We start from the raw sequence: 26,516 nt of genomic DNA on the forward strand, positions 1-26,516 counted from the left end.
GCCGGTGACTCCACTCTCTATATTGTTCAACAGGAAACGAGGGAACGAGCAAGTGAGAAAGGAAGGGAGGGAGCCCGTCAGCTAGCCAGCCCTAGGTCGACTAATCCAGGTGAGTTCGGGGACCTGGCTGCACAGCATGGCTGTGTGTATGGGGGGAGGGAGGGAGAGGATCCTTCTCAGGGACCAGAGAGGAAGAGGAGGTACAGCCCCAAGAACCACTTTGGGACCCCAAGCCAAGCCAGGCTGAGGGAAACTGCAAGTAAGAGCGCCATGCCCCCACCCCCTCCACTAACCTCCCGGGGAGCTCCGAACAGTCGGCACTTAGACTGAGAGATGTCAGTCCAGACTCCAGAGCTCCCTGAGACCGTGAGCTTATAGATCAGCAGGAAGAGAAAAGGGGGGGAGGAGAGAAGGGGGGAAGGGTGATGAAGGAGGAAGACGAGAACAGGGAGAGTACAGTGAAAGGAAAGGGGATGGGGGACAGAGAAGAAGGGTGTGTGAGGGAAGGGGACCAGGGGTTCTTGACAGACAAGGAGAGTGGAAGGAAGGCAGAAGAACCTGGAACTCAGCTTTCCGTGGACTTATTGGGGCGGCCCGTGGCTCCTAATCCATCACTCCCATTGCTTGTAGATAGGTAGGGGGAGGGGCGATGACACATACTCATCTAATCAGCCCAGTTCCTCTTTTGCTCAACAACCTTTGGGAAACTCATACCTTCCCTGACTTCGACTTGGAGGCTCTTCCTAGTTTCTTTAGTGCAGGAGCCATACCGGAACCTTCCCCTAATTCCACCTCCAGAGCTTTCTTCTGCTCTCCCCCACTTCAGTGGCCATCACTCGCACTCACATAACACACTTAATTCGCCCTCTTGCTCCTTCCCCACCCCCAGACTGGGGGCAGGGGGAGGGGGGAGCTGTCTCACACAATGAGCTGGAAACTAACCAATTTTCCCTCCCAACCCCAACCTGGCTTAGCAGAGACTCTGTAGGATGGGGCCCTGTGGTGGATATTAGGGGGTCACTGTTAAAAGGATAGCTAAAAGGGGAGCCGAATTTGAGGAAGTGTCTGATTTGTTGACTTTGAATTGAATGCAAAATATGTTTTTCTATTCTGCATAAGAGCTTTCAGTTTTGAGTATTTTGCTCTGACTAGCAAGTCCCTTGGGTCTCCCCAGCCCTTGAGGCTGAAGGGGCAGGATTGGGATTGGGATGGAGATTTTGCCTTTTGGGTTCACTCCAGTCCCACCCCCAGCGACCTTGCTGGCAAGGGGTGGGGGTGGCACTGAGATTTTACCCAGCAACTTCTTGAGCCATCTATAGCTTCCCCCTCCCTACCCCTGCCAATGAGCCAGAGGGAGGAAAAAATTGAGTTCTTACCTTAAGTCTCTTAAACTCTTTTTTCCCCAGAGGCCTAGTTCCCCTAGCTCAATTATGCCCCTGTCCCTCTCCCCCATTGTCATGTACCCCCTGCCCCCAGACATTCTGAGTCAAGCTGAGTCTGACCCAACCTGGATCCAACAGGTTCCTTAAGGGATCTCTGATCTGAGTGGGTCCCCTTCTCATCACCCTAAGCTCAAAGCTTGTCCTGGGGATGAGGAGGGAGGGAGAAGGACATGCACAGGAAGGGGAGGGATGCACCTCAGCTACATTGGACTTTTCTTTTTTCCCAGGGTATAACTTTGAGGGAAGGGGTTGCTCATTAGCCTGTAGTTTTATTTGGGATGAAAGATTCCTTCCTTACCTTTCCTCTCCCTTCTAGGCTCCACCCTCAGCATTCAGACTGATCTGCTCAGATGTCAGAAACCTGACTTGCTTTCCAGCCAGTCACCTCTGAAAACTCCTCCCAGTCCAGCTCATGGGTCCCCAAAGTAGCCAGCCCTTTTCCAGTAAGTTTCTGATGGATACAGAGGGAGGTGGGAGGGAGTGGGAGGAGTGGAGAAAAGACCATGGAAGCAAGACTTATTTGGTCCTCCTGCTAGCTAAGTCTGGTTATGTTCCCCTCCTTCTCAGTGTCTCAATTTACCCTATGATTCCTGTCCCCTGGAAGGTTGGGGAGGAAAGCTGTGGGGAGTTCAGATATTCCTTCATTCAAATTCCCAGGTCCCAGCAGTCCTCTGCCTGCCCAGGCCGCCAGTACGGAGCCACCTTTGTTGGGCCGGAAAAGGTGTGACCATTGCACAGCCCAGAGGGGCTGAGGCTTTTTCAGTCTCTGACATTGACTCATGGCCTACATAGGAAAGGGTCACAGCAGCCCCAGGATGTCAGGATCCGCCTCTCTCTCTCCCCCTCCCATATTTTCCTCCCCTTCCCCCACGTCAAGGCTCTGTTGCAGCCCTGACTCTGTGACATGGGACTGCCCAGCTTGGGAGGAGCGAGATTTAGATGGTCCCTTCCATGGAGGGACAGTATGAAAAGCGGGCAGTAGCTACCTAACATGGCTTACTCGTGGTCACTCCTGAAGGCAGCCTGGACATCTTTCTTCTTCTGAAAAAGATCGTCCCTGCATTCAGTCGCCAGCGACGGGTTGGAGATCAAGCTCCTTCTTTTTGCTAAAGTATCCCCATCCCCCTCCATGCTCATTCACTACTTAGCTTAGCTGCGGGGACATCTAACTATGGCCACCGCACAATTCAGAACTTAATCCTTCTCGAGGAAGATCCCAAGGGGCAACGTCCTGGGGTCCTGCTAATAAAAGATTGGTATGAACGGTCACTGTCAGGACGGAAACTATCCAGTGGAGTGACATAGGCTTTTTAGGGCGGGCCTGGGCTCCGGGTTCATGTTTATGGTGATGCTGTCGAGCCACCGCCCCGGGATGAAAAACCGAGAGAACCGGTTCCCCTGAGTCAGCGCTCTAGGCCAGAGGAGCGACGCAGAATTGGGCATCCCCTCCCCTCGGTTTCTGCCTCTGCCGCTCCTTCCCACGTGCTTACAGGTACCCAGGTCACCGACGACGATGGGTGGAGCTGGGGGCCTTCCCTTCTCTTCAGGTGGGGCTGCTACAGTCGAAATCTCTGACCCTGATGCCCGATACTACCTCTGCCCCAAAGGGGCAACCCCAAAGGATCGCGCTTCTCGTTTGACATACAAGGAAACTGAGGCTCCGTTGGCGGTGCCGCGTGTATCTCCCCTCTCACTTGTGTCCTCCGCTCCCCTCCCGGTAGGGTAGCGGAGCTGTTGGAGAGGCCCGAGAGCCCAGGCTGGGGCCGGGATGGAGTCGGCGGACGACCCGGGGGACGAGTACGTGCTGGTGGAGCATGCCTTCGAGTACACCGGGAAGGACGGACGGCGCATCAGCATTCAGCCCAACGAGCGCTACCAGCTGCTTCGGCGGAGCACGGAGCACTGGTGGCACGTGAGGCGGGGACCTGGCAGCCGTCCCTTCTACCTGCCGGCGCAGTACGTGCGGGAGCTGCCGCGGCTCAACTCCCCCAACGCCCCGGCCTCTCCGCAGATGCCCTTGCCCTCCGCTGCCCCGGCCACCTGCGCCCCGGAGCCTCTCACTTACGATTACAAATTCGTGAGCATCCCCGCAGAGACCGCGCCTGCCCCGGCGAGTGGTGACTCCGGGAGCCCTGCGGAGCACACGGATGGCGCCCTGGGCCGCTTCAGCTCCTTTCACAGCCCCGGGCGGCGCCGCGAGGCTGGCAAGCGGAGCAGTTTGGCCCCCGGCCTCCCCACCACCCTCTACCTCCGACCCGCGACCCCCATCAGGTCGGCCCAGTCCTTAGACGACCTGGCTCGGACCGCAGTCGTGCCCCTCTCTGGGCTCCTGGGGAGCTCGGGGTCCTACAAGGCTTGCAGTGTGGCGGGCTCCTGGGTCAGCCCCCGGCCCCTCGCCCAGAGCCGGCCTGTCCCCCAGAGCCGGAGCGACTCGGAGAACATCTATGAGTCTATTCAAGACGTGCGAGGCGAGCTTCCCAAAGAGAAGGTACCCAGGGAGCTGGGGGGGGGGGGGGAGGGGGACCTGATGGGGAAGAGCTGGGGCAGCGAGAGCCCGCTCAGAAGAGGAACCGCGCTGCCCCTTCCCTGCGTCTTCCCACGCATCTTCCTACTCCCAGTCTCTGCCCCCTCTCCAGTATTCCCTTTCTCCTTCCATCTTCCTTCTGAGCCCCATCTTCCCCTTCTTCCCCCTTCTGAGCTCCCCTTCTCTCCCTGCCCTTTCTGTCCTTCTCCTATCTTTCCCCCTCCCGCACCTCCTCCCCACTCTCTCCTTCCCCTTCCTAGCCCTCCCTCATCTACAATCTGTTGTCTTTCAGCCACACATTCTCCCCCTTTTGCCAGGCAGTAACTGTCGAGGACAGCCTGCCCTCCAGTGGTCAGTGTAGAGAGAGGCGTCGGGTGAGGATTTGAGTGGCACCCTGGGGAGAGTCCTAAGAGCCCGAATGTCGGGGACGTAGATGAGGAGACGTGAGGGTTCTGGGATCGAAGTTTTCTTGGAGAAAGAGAGTAAAGAGAAGCAGCCTCTCCCCCTGCTTGGCTTCCCTTCTGGCTAACTACCGCGAGCCCAGCATATCTGGACAGTGCAGAGTCAACAGTCTTCTAGTCTGGATTGTTTAGCACATCTACCGAGGTGTCCCCCGCTTCCCCTTTCCACGTCCCCAGCAGAGAAACAGGGTTAGATGTCCGCTGGAAGCAAACGTCCGATAAATTCTTTCTCATGCCTCACCCAGACCCCACCCCGCTTACCCCACCTTGTGCCATACTCTCCCCCAGCCCCCCCAAGAGTGGCAGTGATGGGGTGCTTAAGGGAGAGGGGAAGAGAGGGGAAACTTACCTAGAAATGGGGTCCAAGCAAAGGCACCCAAACACCCCATCAGCAATGGCTATCCTCAGGCTCTCCCCATTCCGGGTACAGTTCCTTTCATAATGAGAAGTAACCGCAGGCTATCAGACTGTTAGCTGAGGCCGGTCTTTGCCCAACTATCCCTGCTACGCTGGAGGAGAGGATTGTTTCTACCCGTTCCCTGCCCTGCCCTACCCTCAGGCAACTGGCTGAGAGTGGATCCCAGGACCGAGGGGACTTGGCTGAGGCTGGGGTGGGGGAGGACTAATAAAAGACCCCCTTCGTCCTGGAGTCAAAACCAATGAGTTCTCATTCTGGCTCTGCTGGAAGACTACAGAGCAAGACTTTTAACCAGGCTAAATCTTATTTGGCTGATCATCTTATGTACCTCGAAGGCTCAGAAAGCAATAACAACAGTAATAGCATTTATATATGATTATATACTGTATCATTTTATATGCTATATAATCTATAATTATTAACGTACATAATATAACCTTAAGATTTACAAAGAAGCTTCATTTGATTCCTAGAAGCCCTTTTATATAAATGGAAGGTGTAAGATTCCCAGATACTCACATCACATGTCTCACTTAGCAGGTCACACTGTTGAGATTGCCCTGCTTTTAAGAAAGATGTTTTTTGCTTCATAATTCAGGAAGTGAGAAGATTAGATCTCACCTCTTTAAAGAAGACCGCATCTCTCTCTCTTTGATCATTCAGTAGAGCACCAAGGGGTAGCCTGAATGGGAGTTTACAAAGCTAACCTCAATCATCTCAGTTGCAGATGAAAACCAATTTCCTTTTTGCTTTTGTTTTTTAATTTTACTTACAGCTTTTATTTAGAAATGTATTCCTTCCCCCGTACAGCAATTTTCCTTCATAACAAAGATTATTAAAAGAAAAAGAAAAAAGTTCAGCAAGTCAAAACCAATCTGATCCCTTATGCACCATTCTACACCCAAATTCCCCAGTCCCCCACTTCCTCAATGACTGGAGGAATGGGTATTTAGTTTAGTCTTTAAGAGATATAAATAAAAGATGCTCTCTCTCTCTCTCTGTCTCTCTCTGTCTCTGTCTGTCTCTGTCTCTCTCTTGTGCTTCATTCCAGAGTTCCACATCCCTAATTTTGAAAGTATCTTCCGTCCACCCCATACCAAGGAGATACAGGACAGTACGGAGGACAGAAATACTAGGTCTCTTTTCAAGAAGGGATCCTATCTAAGGCAGCAGTATGTATGTAGGCTTGCGGGTCAGCCTTCATCCCAGCACCTACTAAGGTGCTTGTAACATAGTAGACATTTTACAAATATTTGTTGATTGATTGTCAACCTGTCCCCCACTCAGGACAGGGCAAATTCAAAGGAACTCAAGGCCAGTTGGGCTTTAATTAGTGTCTCTTAGGTGCCCATCACTATGCTCAATAGTGAGAAGTATACACAAAGAAGAGGTAGCATTTAACTGAAACTCTTCTCTGCAAGGTCATCAATGACATTCATCTTTCTTCAGTCCCCATTCTTCTTGACTTCTCCACAGCACTGGATACTACTGATCATTCAGTGCTTCTGGATACTCTGTCCTATTTGAGTATTTGTAACACTGTTCTGTGGTGGGTCTCTGTGGACAATCCTTCTTGGTCTCCTTTGCAGGATTTTTGTCCATGTCTCATCCCCTTGTATGAGTTGTGTTCCAGGTTTCTTTTCTCTGTGATCTCACCAGCTCTCATGAATTGAGCTATCATCTCTATACAGATATCTAGCCCTCATCTCTCTCCTGAGCTCTGATTTCTCATCTCCAACTGCCTGTTTAACATCTCCACTTGGATGTTTCTGTAGTCACCTCAAACCTAACAGGTCCATGACAAAACTCAATGGCTTTTCCCTAATCCACCTCTCCTAACTTCCCTGTTTCTGGTGAGGGCATCATCATTCTTCCAGTCTCCCTGGTTCCTAACCTGTTGTTACTCAGTCCTGTATGACTCTGTGATTCCATTTAGGTTTTTCTTGGCAAAGATACTGGAGTGGTTTGCTATTTCCTTTTCCAGCCCATTTTACAGATGAGGAAACTGAGGCAAACAGGGTTAAGTGACCTGCCCAGGGTCTCACAGCTAGTAAGTGTCTGAGGCTGGATTTGAACTCCTTGACTCCAGGCCAGGCATTCTATCCATTACTCCACCTAGGAGTGAGTCGTTCTCTGCCCTTCATAATACCTATAACTGATCAGTTGTTGTCAGTTCTATCTCTTCCATATCTCTTGTATCTGTCCCTTCTCTCAACTCACACTACAACCACCCTTATCATCTCTCACCTGGACAATCGCCATAGCCTCCTAATTGGTCTCTCTGCATCCAGCCTCCCCACGCTCTAATCTCCAAACAGCGGCCAAAGTGATATCTCCAAAATGCAGTTCTAACCATGCCATCAGTATTCTCAAGAAGCATCAATGGCTCCTCATTTTCAGTACAATACAAAAAAGTTGTGAGATCCTTCCCCATCTGGCTCTGGCCTATCTTTCCAGACTGGCTGCACATTACTCCCTCTCAGCTCTAAGCTCCAGCCAAAAGGTGCACAGTATTGCATCTTCAGTATCTATGCCTCTGACTATCCCCCATCCCTGGAATGATCATCCCCCCCCTCACGTCCACTTCTTGTTCCTATCAAGGGTCAAGTTAAAGAGGCCTTTATCAAATTAAACCAGTTTTCTTTATTATGAGCTTAGTAATCAACAAACATGAATATTACTATATATGAAGAGCAGAAAAAAAAAGATTGCTTATGAAACTAGAATTTACCATGTACAACTTATCTTAAAAAAATACAATATGGTAATGCCAACACTATCCTTATTGTCTTTGTCCTCTTTTGAAGTTGCTTCTACTCTCTTCTCTATGTTTTTGTAATTCATCAACACTTTTATTTCTTTTTGTTTTGTTTTTGCCTTACTATCCCCTCATCCCCTGAACACCTCCCCCCCCAAAATTAAAAACTTCTGTTCAGTTAGTTGTGTCTGATAATGTATATATCATTCTCCCACCAACAGTGAGTGACATGAGATGAGAAAGGGGGAAGAGGTACTTCTAATTCATTCTAGGCTAATGTACTCAATTTTTTTCAGTGAAATATAAAGCGAGATTCTTAAGTGAAAGGAGGTAGGGAGAGAGAGAACCAAGGGATATTTGAGGAGGTAGGAAAGGGCTGGGAAAAGGTGAGTGGGTAAGTGAGTCAATGGGGGGTGTATAAAAGAATTGCCTCGCAGCAGAGAGGGCCCAGGTGAGATTAGGGAACATAAATTTGTAGTGGACTCAGTCAGCATGGTTTTGTGATTTTCTTCATCTTTGCTCAGCAGCACGTAAGTAGGATGAAGGTGATGAAGGTGGGGGTCATCCAGGACTGAGAACTGGAACTACAAGATCAGAATGTGATAAGGAGGCAAGGGACTAAAGAGAAGACAGTGTGGAGTTGAACTGATTCACCAAGGGTCAAGATGGGAAAGGGAGGAGAATGTAGCTAGTGCAGTGGTGATGGTCTGGAAAAGAACAGAACTGCTATTCAGTAAATGTTTATTGACTGAATCAGAGGTCATTGCCCCCAGAAAGCTGTAACCCAGATGTAGAGACAGAGATCATTTATATTTTGAATTGTGTGGTATTGATAGTAAGCACAGTAGGAGTGTGGAAAAAGGATTGAACTGAAATAAATCACTGACAGAGGTGGCCCTTAAGTTGGGATTTTAAAGATGGAGATAATTTAAATAAAAGAGAGGGTAAAGGGTCATAGAATTGTAGATGATCTAGAGCTGGAAAAAACCTCAGAGGGTATCTTGTCCAAACCCTCCCCCTCATTTTATTGATAAGGAAACTGAGGCCCAAGGAGGTGGGTGACTTACTCAAAGTCATATGGGTAGTAAATATCAGAGATGAGATTTGAATCTAGACCTTCTGACTCCAGAGGGCATGTGTTTGTTTTTCTTTGGGGTTGGGGTACAGGGAGAGATACCATGAGCACCAACCCTGAGGCTGAAAGCAGGTTGTCAAAGATTTCCTTTAATGCCTATTTGTCCATGACTTGGTGGCACCTAAGTGGAACAGTGGATAGAGTACAGGTCTGCAGTCAGGAAGACCTGAATTTGAATCTGGCCTCAGACACTTACTAGTTGTGTGACCCTGGGTAAGTCTCTTAGACCTCTTTGCCTCAGTTTCCTCATCTGTAAAATGATCTGGAGAAGGAAATGGCAAATCACTCTAGTATTTTTGCCAAGAAAAACCCAAATGGATGAAGAGTTGGACAGGACTGAAATGACTAAACAAAAATAAGTCCTTTTGGTCTGGGTCTGAAGCAACACAGAGAGTTATGTCAGCACAGTTTGTACTGCAAACATTTATTAGGTGCTTCTTTTGTGCAGGACCCTCCTACTTCCTTCCCCTTTCCATCTCTTGTTGGAAGATACAAAGGTAGACATGGTTCCTGCATTCAAGGAGTTTCTCATCTAGTAGGGGAATAATGATGGTATTAACCATAGGACATATTTGTATAGGACTTTCAACTCAATTTTTATTAAGCTCCTATTATGTACCAAGGTCCAAGAATACACAGACAACCAAACAAACAAGTATTAGTCAGGGAGCTAACATTCTACTGGAGGATACAACAGGTACCCAGTAAGTAAATGTAAAGTAACTTCATGGGGGAGAGCATGCATGGAACTGGGAGTCTTAGGAAAGGTGTTGAGGAGGAGATGACCCCTGCATTGAAGGAAGCTAGAAAGGCTACAAGGGAGAAAGGATGAGGGGATGCATTTAAGACATGGGAAGATCACTTGTGCCAAGGCTTGGAAATGGCAGATGAATGACCTGTGTGGGGAGCAGCCAACAAGACAATTTGATTGGAATTGGAAGTATATGAAGGGAATTAATATGAGATAAGACTGGAAAAGTAAATGGGAACCAAATGACGAAGCGCATTAAATGCCCAGCTGAAGGCTTTGTATTTCATCCTACAGGTAATAGTGAGCTATAGAAGTTTTTTTGAATATGGGCGTGAGGGGCAGTAATGTGGTCACATCTTTGGTTTTTTAACTATATATTTCATTTCCCCCCAATAACGTTACAAAAATTTTTTAATATTTGCTTTTTTTTAGTTTTGAGTTCCAAATTCCATCTCTCCCTCCCTTCCCCACCTCCCAGAGATATTAAGCACTAAGATACAGGTTCACATCTTTGTTTTTAACAATATCAATATGGCCTGTATGTGGAAACAGGGCTAGAAAGGAAAGAAAATGGATGCAAGAAGACTGATTAGAAAGCTCTTTCAGTAGTCCGGGAGAGAGGTGTATACGGGCCTAGACTAGCATAGTTGGTGGCCATTTGAACAGAAATAAAGGGAAAGAAGTGACATGTTGTAGAGGTGAGATCAGACTCACCAAGTGACTGGTTACAGGAATTTTACAGACAAGGAAGAATCCAAGGTTGTGAAACTGGGTGAAGTTTGGAGAAGAGATGAATTTGGGGGAAATGAGTTTTATTTTGGATATGTTGAGTTTGAGATTCCCATGTATATCAAAGTAGAGCTGTCCAATAGAGCATCTTTTGCCACAACCACATGGTAGTAATATTATGATTCCCATTTTACAGGTGAGAAAATTGAGGATAATAATAGCATTTCTATAGCACTACTATGTGCCTGGAACTGTGCTAAACTCTTTACAAATATTATCTCATTTGATCCTTACAACCCTGGCAGGTAGGTGCTATTATTATCCCCATTTAACAGATGAGGAAATTGAAGCAAAAAAGCAGATTAAGTGACTTGCCCAGGGTCACACATTACTAAGTGTCTGAGGCTTGATTTGAACTCAAATCTCCCTGACTCTGGGCACAGCACTGTGCCACTTAGAGGTTTCAAAAGTGGATAAATGATGTAAAAGTGGCTAGCAAAGTTGGGAGTGCTATGGGTGTCAGTGCAAAGGCATCATTAAAATGGAGAGTATTATTGATCAGGGAAGCAACAGTGGGACTTCACAATTTAGTCTGAGAGGGTCAGAGAGGTCCTCAGATCACAAGATCTCAAAATTTATGCCTGGAAGGTGCCTTAAAGGACATCTAGCACAATCCGTTTATTTTACTGATGAGGAACTGAGACTCAGAGAAGAGAGACTTTTCTAAGGTAACACAAGTAGGAAGTGGGAAAGTCAAGATTCCAACATAGACCACCTCCCCCATCATCCCCCACCCCCACCCCCTCTCCCCTCACCCTCCCTCCCCCACCCACCTCACCCTACCCACCCCTTGGCCCCGGGCCAAATCCAGTGTTCTTTCCATCACATCAGGATGCCTCTCATCAGATCAATACAGTAAAATGTCCTTGGGAGAGGAACCAAAAATTAGAGCCATTTTCATGATGGGAGGCAGCTTAGTTTGAGCATTTGGTAGAGTCTTTCAGGCCTTCTATGCGTTCCACCACTCAAATAAATCAGCTCAACGTGAAAAACAAACAAATGCCCTGCTTTCAAAAAAAGGGGGGAGAGGGGATAGACCCTGAAAACTAGAGGCCAGGCAACTGATTTTGATCGATATCAGAATTCTAGAACATATTACTAAAGGGATGGCTAGTGAATGCCTACAAGAGGAAACAGTAATCAAAGAACTTGTATGGCTTTTTCATAAATGAGCCATGCCAGACTAATACCATTTTCCTTTCTGGTAGGGTTATAACAGTAAAGAAATGCTACAGATATAGATTGTCTATATTTTAGCAAAGCATATGATGAAGTTTCTCATGTTATTACTAGGGAAAAGATAGAGAAATGTGGGCTAGACCTCAGTACAGCTAGATAGATTCTGGAATGGCTGAATGACTAGAGTTTAAGACTATTCACTAATGTCTTGAAGTTAATTTAGCAGGTGGTGTCTAATGGAGTGGGGCAGCTAGGTGGCACAGGAGATAGAATGCTAGGCCTGGAATCAGGAAGACTCATCTTCCTGAGTTCAAATCTGGCCTCAGACACTTACTAGCTGTGTGCCTTGGGATAAGTCCCTTAACTCTTTGCCTCAGTTTCCTCATCTGTAAAATGAGCTGGAGAAGGAAATGGCAAACCACTCCAGTATTTTTGACAAGAAAATCACACAAGAAGTCACAAAGAGTCAGACACAACTGAAAGGACTAAAGAACTCTAGTGGAGTACCTCAGAAATTTATGTTTGGTCCTGTACTATTTAGTATTTTTGTCCATGTGACCCAGATAAAAGAATGGTTATCAAGTTCGCAGGGAGCACAAAACTATAACACATTTGCTGGCAGGATTCAAAAAGATACAGATAGTTTTGAAGTGGAGTGGAATTTATATTTTTTAAATTTTACAGAGGGAAGCAGTTTGATTTCAGTTATACATGTGGGGTCATGCAAAATATATTTCCATATGAGTTGTATTGCAAAAGAAAACACAAAACAAAATAAAACAATAAAAATAAAGTTTTAAAAAAGTGTGCTTCAATTTTCATTCAGAGTTCCTCACTTCTTTTTCTGGAGGTAGACAACATTTTTCATCACAGATCCTTCAGAACTGTCTTAGCTCATTGTCTTTTGATTATAGTAGCTAAGTCTTTCACAGCTGATCATCCTGAATATTTCTGCTCTTGTAGACAATGCGGTCCGCATTCTGCTCACTTCACTTTGTAGAAGTACATATAAATCTTCCCTGGTTTTTCTCCAACCATCCTGCTCTTCATTTCTCTTAGCACAATAGTATTCCATTACAATCATATAGCACAGCTTATTTAGCCATTCTCCATCTGATGGGCATCTTCTCAATTTCCAGTCCTTTACCACCACAAAAAAAAAGCTGCTAAAAATATTTTTGTATTGATAGGTCCTTTTCTCTTTTTTTTAAAATCTTTGGGATACAAATTTAATTGTGGTATTTCTGGGTCAAAGGATTGACACCCCTTTATAGCCCTTTGGGAATAATTTCAAATTCTTCTCCAGAATGCTCAGACTATTTCACAACTCCTCCAATACATTAGTGTACCAATTTTTCCACATCCCCTCCAACATTTCCTTTTCTGCCATTTTAGCCAATCTGATAGGTGTGAAGTGGTACCTCAGGGTTATTTTAATTTGCATTTCTCTAGTCAGTAGTGATTTAGAGCATTTTTTCATGTGACTTGATAGCTTTGATTTCTTCTTCTGAATATTGCCTGTTCATATCCTTTGACCATTTATCTACTAGGGAATGGTTCTTATTTTGACAAATTTGGCTCACTTCCCTAGATACTTGAGAAATGAGGCCTTTATCAGAGAAACTTGTGCAAAATTTTACCCAGTTTCCTGTTTTCCTTCTAATTTTGGCTGCATTTGCTTCATTTGCGTAAAAGCTTTTTAATTTCATATAATCAAAATTGTCTATTTTACTTTCTGTAATCCCCTCTATCTCTTGTTTGGGCATAAACTCTTTCCTTATCCATAGATCTGACAGGTACATTTTTCTATCCTTCCCTAATTTACTTATGATGTCACCCTTTATGTCTAAATCATTTATCCATTTTGACTTTATCTTGGTACATGGTGTGAGATGTTGCTCTGTATCTACTTGCTGCCAAACAGTTTCCCCAGCAACTTTTGTCAAATATTGAGTGTTTACCCCAGAAATTTGGATCTTTGAGTTTATCAAACACTAGATTACTATGGTCTCTCACTGTTTTCTACTGATTATATACCTAATCTATTGCGCTGATCCATTTCTCTTTTTCTAAGCTAGTACTAGATTGTTTTCAGGATTTCCACTTTGTAAAAGTGTTTGAAATCTGCTAGGCTGCTGGATTGCCTTCCTTAACATTTATTTTCATTAATTCCCTGAATATTCTTGACCTATTTCTCCTATTTTATCTAGCTCTATAAAATAATTCTTTGATAGCTTGATTGGTGTGACACTGAATAAGTAAATTAATTTAGGTAGAATTGTTGCTTTTATCCTACTGGCTTGGCTTCCTCGTGAGCAATTAATATTTCTCCAATTGTTTAGAAATGTCTTTATTTCTGTGAAAATGTTTTGTAGTTATGTTCATATAACCTCTTGGTTTGTCTTGGCAAATATTTTGTTTTATTTTGTCTGAAATTATTCTAAATGGAATTTCTCTTATATATCTTCCTGCTGAGTTTTGTTTCTAGCATATAGAAATGCTGATGATTTCTGTGGGTTTGCTTTGTCTGCTGCAACTTTGCTGAAGTTGTTCACTGTTTCAACTAGTTTTTTACTTGATTCTCTAGAGTTCTCTACGTATTTCATCATATCATCTGTAAAGAGTCATAGTTATGTTTCCTCATTGCCTATTTTCCTTTCGATTTCTTTTATCATCTTACTGCAATAGTTAGCATTTCTAGTACAGTATTGAATCAGAGTGGTAATAATGGACATCTTTGTTTCCTCTTGATCTCACTGGGAAGGTTTCATATTTCTCCCCATAACAGATAATGCTTGTTCTTGGCTTTAGATCGTTACTACTTACTATTTTAAGAAAGGCTCCATTGATTTCTGTGCTTCCTAGTGCTTTTTAATAAGAATATGTGTTGTTTTTCAAAGACTTTTTCTGTATCTACGGATACAATCATGTGATTTTTGTTGTACTGACATGGTCAATTACGCTCATAGTTTTCCTAATATTGAACCAGCCCTGCATTCTTTGTATAAATCCTACCTGGTATACGATCTTTGTGATATATTGCCATAATATGTACTAACTCCTTGCTAGTATTTTATTTAAAATTTTTGAATCAAAATTTATTAAGGAAATTGGTCTATAGGTTTCTTTCTCTGTTTTTGCTCTCAAGACCATAGGTATTAAAATCACATTTGTGTCATAAAAGGAATTTGGCAGAATTCTTTCTTTACCTATTTTTTTCAAATAATTTATATGGTATTGGGGGTAACGGTTTGTTAAACATTTGGTAGAATTCAATTGTGAATCCATCTGGTCCTAGGAATTTTTATTTGGGGAGCTAACTTGTTCAATTTCTTTATCTAAGATAGGGTATTTTAGTATTCTACTTTCTCTATTGTTAATCTGGGTAGTTTACATTTTGTAAATATTCATCCATTTCACTTTAATTGTCAGTTTTACTGGCATGTTAAAATAACCCCTAATAATTGCTTTAATTTCATCTTCATTGGTGATGCATTCATCTTTTTTATTTTTCTTAGCAGTAATTTGGTTTTCTTCTTTTTTAAAAATCAAATAAAGCAATGGTTTAGCTGTTTTATTGGTTTTCTAATAAAACCAGACCTCAGTTTTATTTATTAGTTCATTTTTTTAAACTTTCAATTTTATTTAATCTCACCCATTTTACTGTTTAATTGTGGATTTTTAGTCTGTTCTTTTTTTAGTTGCAAACCCATTTCAAAGTAGCATATAATTAAACCCGGGACAGCCAGTTAAATAAAGGTAAACCATTTAAAAACCAACCATACTTACAAAACTCAAGTCAGCTGCCTTGAATTATGCATTTCATCCAATTTTATTACAAGAATTTCTTGTTAAGCCAGAAAAATGGAATATTACATGTGAGGAATGAGTTTTATATGTGTGAGTCAAACTAAGACTACAAATAGATAGACACAGAGGTTGAATGAAATTTACAAGATGAAACTTCATAGGGAAAAATGTAGTCTTACAATTAAGTTTAAAATTTGACCTAATAATAAAAGTGAGCCTTTCTATAACACAACAACCCTTGGAGGTAGAGGATTGTTATCATTATTATTTCACAGATGAGGAAACTGAGGCTGAGAAAAGTAGTGACTTGACCAAGTCACTGGCTGAGATGGGAGGTAAACTCTTCTCCCTGGTGGACTCAGGTCTAACACTCCACTCACCTGGCCATCTAGCTACTTTTACTTCAAAAGTTAAAAATTGAGGTGATGTAGCTAGGTGGAAATTTGTTAGAAAAAAGATGTGGAGACTTTAGTGAACAATAAACTCAACATGAGTCTACTGCAAAATATGGCAGCCACAAGATCTATGATGATCTGAGGCTGCATTGAGAGGCTCATCATCCAAGAAGAGGGAAGTGACAGTCTCACTATACTCTGCTCTGGCGCACCAAATCTGGAGCACTGCGGTCAGATCTGGGTACCATATTTTAGGAAGAACATTGTATAAGTTCAACATCATCCAATTTGGTTATGGAGTCATCCCTCTCTATTCTCTCTCTACTTTCACTTTCCCATACTACTTCAAAGTGGTGGCTACCTTCCTTCACCATCCAGCCCCATCTGTGGGCATTTCCTTATGATTTGGTCACCACAAACCAGGGATTCATCTTTATCCAATTCAGAATGGGCAAATCAAATTTTTTAAGCTTCTTTTTTTGCCTTCTTTCCCCTGCTCACTAGTCTAGGATTCAGTTTCTGACACCAAGGTCATCATCCACTTCATCCCAGGCCATCACCAGTCATCTTGACTTTTGTCCTGCCACTGGACTTTGATGACTCTGGAAGAGATGGTGAGGCCGAAGACTTTTGCAACTCTGCCTCACTTAAACCCAGTTCACCCACAAGTCAAGACATCACCCCAGAGTGTCACTGGTCCTCGTCAAAAATGAACAAAGAACGTCAGCAGCCGGTACCATTTCTGTGTCCATCAGTCCCCGGCTTACCAATTTGTATCAAATCTAGAGGCACAGGAAGTGATCACAAAAGGCACTGTCATTCATAGAATGAATGCTGTTGAAAGGCTATACAGGTACAAGAAACTTGAAAAAAATCATAACAGCTAACTGAGAGGGTTCAAATGCAGTTCTGCTAAAGTCATCTATACGACTTTGTGCAAGCTACTTATCTCCTGGAACCTCTTTTTCCTAATCTGCAAAATGAGGGGTGTTGGACTTGATTTCTTCTAGACACCCTTCTGGGCCTGAATCCAATGAAAATTTCTGAGGAGAGTACTGACCTAATCCTAGACACACTTAAATTAGCTTGAAAGGAAGCTTTAAAATGCAACTCAGGTACCATTTTCTTCCTGAAACCTTCCTTGGTTTCCCCATCTGCTAGTGCCCTCTCTCCCAGACTCCCTATATGTGTTATTTATTCATTAATTTGTTGATTAACTATATTTATGCTGTAAATGTTTTTTACATATACTTGTTGACTTCCCCATTAAAATGTGATCTCATTGTGAGTAGGGATTGTTTTCTTTGTACTTATGTCTTGTGAGCACAGTATCTGTCTGTCACACAGTAAGTAATTAATAAATACTTGTTGATTGAGGATAAATTGGAGGGGGGAGTAGTGAATGAAAGCTGGAAGACCTCTTAGAAGACTATTGTAAAGTCAAACTATACTTGGGTGTTGGACTGGGGAATAGAGAGGGAGAGTTCGGAGAGACGTCATGACCTGGGAACTGACCAAACTTGATAATTGATTGACTATTAGAAATGAGGGGAAAGAGTCAAAGATAATTTCCCTAAGGTTTCAAATTGGGAGACATGGTGAATCAGTGGAGCCTCAGGCAAAAATAGTGATTGCAGAAAGAAGAACAGATTTAGGGGAAATGATAAACTCAGTTTGATTAAGATGCTGTTGGGTCATCGAGTCATTAGCGTCCCAGTTTTCCTGCATTCCCTCCAACATTTATCATTTTCCTTTTCTGTCACATTAGCCAATCTGATAAATGTGAAGTAGTACCTCCAAGCTGTTCTAGTTTGCATTTTTCTAATCAATATTGATTTAGAGCATTTTTTTCGTATATGACTATAGAGAGCTTTGATTTCTTCCTCTGAAAACTGCCCTGGTCATCCTCTGTATTTTATTTTATGCATTCTAAATCATTATTCCGAGAAGGGGTCCATCAGCTTAACCAGACTACTAAAGGGGTTCATGACACAAAGAAAGGTCTAGAAGTCATTCTCTAGAGCAGGTAGCAGGCTCTGAAGGGGGGGAGCGGGGAATAACACTCCTTGGATACAGCTGAACTAGATTAAAATGTGATTAGAAAGCATTTAACAAAATAAAAAATGCAATAAAACATAGATAATATTACATTTGTAAACTAAGTCAATGTGGGGCCCACAGGGATCCTAATTTATGGATTAGTGACCCCTGTTTCTATTCGTTTGACAACATTGGTTTGAGGCATCCGAGATGCCTTTTTCCTGCTTTGCCTCATTGCTGGCAAATGAGTCAGATAGAATATTTTTCAATTTCTTTTTCTTTTTCAATGAACATTTATGATCTTTCCTTACGTTCCCCACACCCCCATGGTAGGGGGTGGAGGTGGGGTGAAAAAGCCTTGTAATAAATACACTTGGTCAAATAAAGCAAATTTCGGCATTGGCCATGTCCAAAAATGTATGTTTAAGCATTTACCCTGTGCTAGGCACAAAGGGCTGAAGATATAAAGTTGAAAACGCAGTCCCCATCTTCAATGAGCTCATATTCCAAATAGGGAAAACAACATATAAAGGACTATGTACTTACAAGAAATACTTGGTGTAAATAAGAGATAAATGGGGGAGGAATATTTCTGAGGCTGGAGGGTTGCAGGAAATAAGTCAGTGAACCTTCACCAGCATCTGCCTTTCCCTTCCCTCTGCAGGAAAGGAGGGCTTAGGTGGTAGTGCCAACCAAGGCTGGCCATGAAGGTGGAGCTCCTAGAGAGGCAGGCTCCTCCTTCCTCCTTGAGCCAGCCCCTAAGGAAGTCCAAGGGATGGGGCAGCTGGGAAAGGGTTACAGCCTAGGAGGCCTTGGCCCCTCCCTATGCAAATAGCCACAGAGGTGCCCCACCTGGTCCCTTGCCCCTTGGCCCTGGGAGGAGACTCCAGCCTCGGGTGTTCTGTGGATCTGGGCTGAGGCCAGAGCTGGGCAACAGCAGGAAGAAGGAGAGGTGCTGGGTGCCAGCCACCTGTCAGCCCTAGTCCTGCCTGGAACTGTGAGTAACCTTTCCTTCCCAAGGGTCTCTCCCTGGGCAGAGCTGGGCATGGAACAGGAGACTGGGCCTCTCTCTCCTCCCTCCCTCCCTCCCTTCCTTCCTCTGCTTCCTTAACTGGCCCGGTGATCTACAGTCCAGGTGACCCCTTCTCTGCCCCTCCTGTCTTTCACGTCTCCTGCTCTCCTCTGTGCTCCCCTGTCTGCATTTGTTATCTGCATCCTCCAGGTTCCCCCACTCTTTAACCTTCCTAAACTCCTAGGCTAGCCTCGAGCCGGCAGTGATGAGAAATGAAGGCATTCTTCCCTCAGGCCAGAAGCAAAGGGAATCACCCCTGGCCTCTGATCACGTGCTTTCCTTGGAAGCAAACAGTGAGAGCTCCGGGGATCCTGTTTGCTGACAGGGTATCCCTGCAGAGCAAAGGGTGGAATCCTAGGTGACTCTCTGACTTCTCCCCCAGGAGCCCCACCAGTTTCATTCATAACTGGGCTGTGTGTCTCCTGGGAGAGCCAGGTCCTCCCACTGACTCACCAAACCCAACCTGTGACTGACCCAGGCATTCTTGCACCATTAGTCTCAATGATCTGAGCTCTGTTAAGGTGGGACCCTTTCCCCACTTTTAAAGTGGGGGGCACCCAGCCTTCAGTTTTTATCCATATCCTAGGCCATAAGGCCACACTAGGCAGCATCTAAAGCAGGAGTTCTTAATTTGGGATCCAGTAATTCGTCTTTTAAAATATTTTGATAACTGTATTTCAATATGATTTTATTTCCTTTGTAATCTTATGGTTTTTATATAATTTTGTGCATTTAAAAATGTTATTCTGTTCATGGAGCTGTAGGTCTAAAAAAAGGCTCAAGCCCCACCTCTTTGTCCCTTTCAATCCACACCCAATAGAAAAGTTAAAAACAAACAACCCACACAGAAAACCCCACAGGATCTCCCCCAGTCCTTTGCTCCTGAGATTTTTTGGCCTCTCTTGAGTAAATGTCCTTCTCCACCTCCTAACCTGAAACCTTCCACATAGTCTTAGTGAAAATGAGCATTTATTAAAGGCCTACAATATGTCAGACAGCGGGCTAAGCACTCTGCAAATATTAGTATTTCATTTATCTTCACAACAACCCTGGGAGATAGGGTGTTGTTATTATATCTATTTTATGGTTGAAGAAATTCAGGCAGACAGAAGTTATGTGACTTGCCCAGGGTCACACAGCTAGGAAGTGTCTGAGGCTGGATTTGAACTTAGGTCATCCTGACCCTAGATTTAGTACTCTATCCAAATGGCTGCCTCTCTGCTTCTGGGTGCAAACTATTGAATATTAAGGAATGAAGACAGCAGTTGTTTAGTGGAAATTGACTAGTAAAAAGGCATAAGCAGACCCAAGGCTTTGGAAATCTTATCTCAACTCTGTCTCTAACTAGCTGTGTTAACTTGGGCAAGTAACTTTCCCTCTCTGGGCCTCCATTTCCTCAACAGCAAATTGGCAGAGGGACGTCAAAATGATCTCTAAGGCCCTTTCTGGCTCTTATACTCTGTGAATCTACAAAATGCCCCATCCCCAGGACACACCCCACCTCCCCCTCCCCTCCCCCCCAGCCATTTGACTTTCAACCCATTCTAGACTTGGTTTCTTTATGTGATCCAATCTTCAGAGTGACTGGGGTCAGTAGGGAGAGGAGAGGACAACCCGTGCCCGTTTCCAGAACAGAAAGGAACCCTCAGTGCCAGTTTCTGAAAGGGAGGCGTGACGGTTAATGCTGAGGTCCTGAGGCACGGGACAGCCTGTGCTGATGTCAGGAAAGGACAGAATGGTCACAGTGCCAACATTGAAAGGATAGTCCGTAGCATTGTCTAGGGGAATGGGCTCCACAGTCCAGCAGGTGATGTAAGTGGAGGTATCTAGGAGAAGAGGGGAGATGGTATGGGGGGAGGTGGGATGGGTAGTGGAAAGCAACTTGGGGAGATAGGATGCTTGATGTAGGTGACCCTTGTAGGTGAAGGTCACAAGTTCATGTTTAGATTTTGAGGGGGGAGATTTCCTCTCCTATACCAAGGTTTCTTGGACTTGGGGTTGACAATAGGAGAGGGGAGGAAAGACAGGAAAGAACTGTCCTTTCCCTCCCTTTCTGCTCCCACTTCCTGGGACTCCTTTCAGTGGCAGGAGGGTGGATTGTGTCAGTAGGAGTTGGGAAACATTGGCCCCTGACCCAGGGGCCTCACCATCTGTCACCTGGACTCTGGTCCAAGAATTATGCCCAGAGGGTCTAGCTCCCATACTCTAAATACTTTCTCCTCCTTTCTTAGCTTTTTTGACCTCAAAGGCTATGCAGGCTCTTTGGATTGGAGAGGGCGTAGGAGTGGTGGATCTGGGGTTCACAGGGAGGTTACTGGACAGCAAACATCTCTCTTTTTCTCCCCCACTCCTAACTCCTCCCTCCCTAAAGGGCTTTCCTGAAACTTGTCAGTGAGGAAGAGAGCTTAGGCATCCTCACAAGGTCACTCTGGCAGTTTGGGGAAATTAGCCCAGCTTTGCAGATACTTAATTGAAAGCCCTGTAACTGAAAAACCAGAATCACCACAGATCCCTTCCCTGGGTCACAGGCCATGGGTATGAAAGAGAGACCATTAGGTACACGCTCACACAACCTGCTTAGCATGAGGTAGCAGCAGGAGCCAAGACCTGGGCTGGAGAGTTGTTTCTGCTTCTGATTAGCTATCTTTTATCTCCTTTTATTATCCTTTTATCTCCTAGGCCTCAGTATCTTCCTTTTAAAAAAATAACAGGTTCAGGCCTGGCCCATCTTTAAGACTGTAAGCTTCTTTGGAAATAGGGACTGCTGCATTTCTGTCTTTGGAAATAGGGACGGCTGCATTTCTGTCTTTGTTTCCACCCAGCCTGCCTCGCCCAGTACAATGCTTGACACACAGTAGGCACTTCCATTTTTGGTGTGTTTGCTGGAGACTGGGTAACCTGGTCTGCACCTGGCTGGAAAGGCAGTGGTCACTCATTAGCCTTATCTCACTGTGGATCAGAACAGATGCTTTGACCTGAACCTTCCATTCCCCAAGCCCCACAGAGCTTGCCATTTGGGTGAGGGATTTGCCTGCTTTAGCTCAGAACATCTCCACTAGCCTCAGGCTTCCCTCTTAGCAGGGACCACAATAGTACGCTCCAATAAGTGTGTCTGTTCTCGTCAATCCAGTGCAAGGAACTCAACAAAAACATAAGTAAGTGAGAAGACTTTGCTTTTCATTTGGAATATGGTGGGAACACAGTGCTTTTCATTTGCTTTGTCTGAATCCAGGGGCAGCTGGGTGGTCCAGTGGATAGAGGGCCAGGTCTTCCTGGATTCAAATCCCGCCTCAGATACTTACTAGATGTGTGACCCTGGGAAAGTCACTTACACCTGTTGCTTCAATTTTGTTGTTGTTGAGTTATGTCTGACTAGTAAGTGTCTGAGACCAGATCTGAACTCACAAAGATGTCTTCCTGACTCTAGACCTAGCACTCTGTCCACTGAGCTACCTAGCTACCTCAGTTTCCTCATCCATAAAATGAGCTGGAGAAGGAAATAGCAAATCATTCTAGTATCTTCGCCAAGAAAACCCCAAAATGGGACTGAAAATGACTGAACAAGAACCATCTGAATTAAACTTCACAACAATGTTATGAGGTCAGCAGGAGAAGATATCGCTGTGTCCATCTTATAGATGAGACCTAGAGGAATGAAGCTGCTTGTCTGAGGTCACACACAGTGAGTTCTAAGCAAAGCCTTGTCCAGTCTCCTATGCATTATCCCACAGTCCAAAAGCTAGAGCAATTACATTTAGAAATTTTCATCTTTTTTGCTTGGATTGTGTACAGAAAGTGTGGCATGGTGGGTGGATCATAGGAGCTTACGTTTATATTGAGCTGTAAAGTTGTAAATTGCTTTACATATATTCATTTTATCCTTACAACAGCCTCGGGAGGGAGCCACTTCTGTCCAGCTCTTCATGACCCCATTTGAGGTTTTCTTGGCAAAAATACTAGAGTGGTTTGCCATTTCTTTCTCCAGCTCATTTTATAGATGGGGGTTAAGGGACTTGCCCAGGGTCACCTAGGAAGTGTCTGAGACTGTATTTGAACTTAAGTCTTCCTAATTCCATGCTTGGCATTCTCTCCATTATGCCATCTAACTGCCCTCGGCCCTTTCCCTTTAGGCTACTGTTTAGTACTTATCTGCTAAGTGATAGATGGGTGGTAGATGTTCAGTGAGAGAGCTCCCATACAGAAGTTTCCCATGCTGGTCAAAGCCCACATCTTTGAATTATTGGCGTAGATTCCTTTGTGGTGTTTCCCTTTACTCAACCTACTAACTTCCTCCCTTCTACCACACCCCCACCCACACTGGAACCAAGGCTACAATTCAGCCATGATCAGGTGGAAAATCCCATTTTTTTCCCCTCTAGCAATGAGTTTTTCATTGTGTTTTTGCCTGGCACAAGGCCTGGGAACTGTGCCACATGATACAAGAGGACCGTAGATTCAGAGCTAAAAAGGACCTCAAAGATGAGTCATTCAGCCCCCTTATTTTATATGGCAGTCAATCAGCTGTCATTTATCAAACACCTACTATGTGCCAGACACTGTGCTAAGAACTGGGGGTACAGAGAAGGACAAAAAAAGAACCAGGTCCCCATCTCAAGGACCTTCCCCCTCAGTCTAATGCAAACAGCTATGTACAAATAAGATATAGATGGGATAGACTTGAGTTAATTTCAGACAAAAGGCACTAAGATTAAGGAGGACTGGGGAGCGTAAGGGAGCCAGGAGGCAGAGATGAGGAGAGAGAGAGCTCCAGGCATTCGGGACAGCCAGAGGAGATGCCTGGGAGTCCAGAGGTGGATGACATTTCCTATTTGATCCTGGAGGCCGTAGAAAGCCAGCAACATTTACTGGACAAGGAGGGAGTATTGTCTGACCTGTGCTCTGAGTCTTAGAGTCAAATCACTCTTCCAGAGTCAAATATGTCGTTAAGACTCAGAGCTCAGGATGTGATCTGGCTCCACATACCATGCTTTTTTTTTACCACACCCTTCATAGGGTCACAGAATAATATTTTAGAGTTTAGAAGGGACCTTGGCAGTCATTTGGTCCAACCCTTCATTTTACAGATAAGAAAACTGAGGCTCAGGGAGATTAGTGACTTGACCAGGGTCACATAGGTAGTGAACCCTAGTCTTCTGACTTGAAATCTGTTTTTGCCTTTAAACTGTGTCTCCTCTTAAAAATAAAGAGGGGGAGTGCAGTTAGGTGGCACAGTGGATAGAGCACCAGCCTTGGAGTCAGGAGTACCTGAGTTCAAATTTGGCCTCAGATACTTACTAGCTACGTGACCCTGGACAAGTCACTTAACCTGATTGCCTCCCCACCCAACAAACAAATAAGTAAATGCACAAATAAATAATGGGGATGCTACATCCAAACTTAAAGCTGTCACACAGATTATAAATGTTAAAGTCAGGATGTAAGCCCAGGTCTTCTGACTCAAAGCCAGAAAGTACTACAGAATATACTTAAACAAAATGGGGAAGGACTGTGTGTTGTCTACACACCTTCTATAGGTTTCTTTCCTGTTCGGGTCACTCCCCACCTGTGGTATGTAACCAGATTGAGCCTCTCAACTGGTTTAGTGGAAAATGGTTTACTTTTGACTCTGTGGATTCCATAAGGCTTCCTTGTCCAGCATCACCCTATGTCGTTATCATGGGAGTTTCTGGGGAAAATTGAACTTTGGAAGGGAGGATTGTGTAAGAGAGCAGGGAGAAGAGAATGGCCACCTACCCACTGGGTTGTTCTGGGCACCCTAGAGCCTCTGTCTCCTTCAATATCCCCAGTTCCTAACCCCATTTTGGCATACACATGACTCACTTTTTTGAGTGGGGGGAGAGGGAAGAGAAGTGGAAGAGGACATGGGACCTCTGGGGATGTTCACCCTAGGCGTGGAGCTCTTCCTCTGAAGATGCTGATGATGGGAGGGGTGAGCCTTGTGGAGTGGGTAGGAAGAGGAGGGAGGAAACTGGCCACTTGCCCTGAAAAATAAAGGGATCTGGAGTTTAGCAGGATTTGCTGAAGTTTTGAGGGTGTGGAGGGAGGGAGAACAGGCAGAACACAATGGAACAACAGACCAAGCTTCTGGGCAAGGCCCCTTCCCCCTCTCCCAACAAGGGTGCCCCTTCCCTTCAAATTTGGGTTGTGACACTTTCTCGCTGTGTGGCCCTGGGCATATCACCTGACCCCCATCTGCCTCAGTTTCCTCAACTGTGAAATGGAGGTGGTAAAAATAGCATCTGTCTCCCGGGTTGTCATGAGGATTAATTAAAATAATAATTGTAAAACGCTTAATACAGTGGCTGGCACATGGTAGACATAAATACCGTTTTCCTTCCTTTCCTTACTTCCTATTGACCTTTGGGTTCTCCCTCCCTCCTTGTCGAGGGAGGCGGGAGCGCCTTCTGAGTTATCTAGAGCTTCTGGCAGGGCTTCCCTCAGAGCCTTAGAGCTTTCTCCTACTACCTTGCATGGGGCCCTAACCTCCCTCTCCCTGCCCTCCTACCCCTCCTTATAGCCATACCCTCTTGCTCCTCCCTCGCCCTGGTGGCTCAGGATTCCCTGCTGCCCTGGGAGGTTTTGAGGTAGGTCCCTTTTCTTTCCTTCCTCAATGGCTCTTTTGGGCATGAGAGCATGTGTGTATATATGTATATGACTGAGAGACAGAGAAACAGAAACAAGAGGGGGGGGAGAGAGAAAGATGGAGGAAAGTAGGAAGGGAAGGAGAGAGAGAGAGAAAGGAGAGATAGAGAGGAGAGAAAGACAGAAAGGGGGAGACGGGGGAGAAAGAAAGAGGGGGAGAGAAGGAGGGAGGGGGAGAGAGAAAGAGAGGGTGGGAGGGAGAGAGAGGAAGAGAGAGAGAGAGAGGAAGGGGAGATAGAGAAGAGAGAGAGAGAACGAGAGGGAGAGAAGAAAAGGAGAGGAGAGGAAAGGAGAGAAGAGAGAGAGATTTGAATGTGAGAATGTACCACCCTGAGTCCTTGGACAGTGGATTAGGAAGGATGGGGCCTTTATGTTTCACTATTCAGGGGAGCGTGTGCATGTGTGAGAGAGCGACAGACAGACAGACAGAAGAGACCAAGACAGTGAGAGAGAAGGAGATAGACAGACTTCCCAGATGTTTATAAAGACCTGTCTCTCCTCTGCTCTGATCCTTTTCCTTGACCATAAGACAGCTAAGCCTGTGGCAGGGCTGTTGGCTGCCCAAGCTGAGTCACAAGTGATGGGCGTACTTTAGGCTTAAGCTCTAGGAGTCTCACAACTGAACCCAGTCTGGTATCTGAGGTCAGGATGCTGGGTGGGGGTTGGGAACTGGCATATTAGAGGGCTCAGATTCTCCAATGAAAGGTGATCTGGTCAGTTTCCAAAGATCTATAGATCCTTCCACTGATCTCTTCACACATTTAGTATTGAGTACTTATGCTTCTCCCCCTGGTTGTCTATAGCCAATACGTCCAGCCCAGTGGTCTTTTGGGAGCAGAGGGCGCGGGAAGATGGAAGGAGGAAAGAGGGAAGGAGTATAGAAGAGGGAAATCCTTTTAATAGTAGAGGGTGTAGAGTCTGGGCTGGGCTAGGGAATAGTTGAGGTGGGTAGGCATCCTCGTTTCCTGGCCCTGCTTGACCAGAGAAGAACTGGTCAAGAGGGCAGAAAGGAGAAGGAAGAGAAGGCCGTCCTCACTGAGGAAAGAGCCACAGTTCTTAACCTGGGGTCTATGATCACT

General features: G+C 45.1%; 1 protein-coding gene across 3 annotated transcripts in view; it reads left to right on the top strand.

Annotated features, from left to right (window-relative positions):
• The first annotated feature begins 1,793 nt into the window (after window positions 1-1,793).
• The window catches only part of ARHGAP27 (Rho GTPase activating protein 27), a 59,757-nt gene continuing 35,034 nt past the window's right edge, over window positions 1,794-26,516 (top strand). For 2 of the 3 annotated variants that reach the window (XM_072645954.1, XM_072645955.1), the window contains exons 1-2: window positions 1,794-1,885; window positions 3,164-3,930. In XM_072645954.1, the coding sequence (XP_072502055.1) occupies window positions 3,211-3,930 (720 nt within the window). In that variant the 5' untranslated portion in view covers window positions 1,794-1,885; window positions 3,164-3,210. Of the gene's footprint in view, window positions 1,886-3,163; window positions 3,931-18,485; window positions 18,700-26,516 lie in introns of those variants that run through there. The other variant, XM_072645959.1, reaches the window with a different exon arrangement.

This window comes from Notamacropus eugenii, chromosome 2, assembly GCF_028372415.1.
Source record: "Notamacropus eugenii isolate mMacEug1 chromosome 2, mMacEug1.pri_v2, whole genome shotgun sequence".
In the NCBI taxonomy this organism is placed as follows: Eukaryota; Metazoa; Chordata; class Mammalia; order Diprotodontia; family Macropodidae; genus Notamacropus; species Notamacropus eugenii.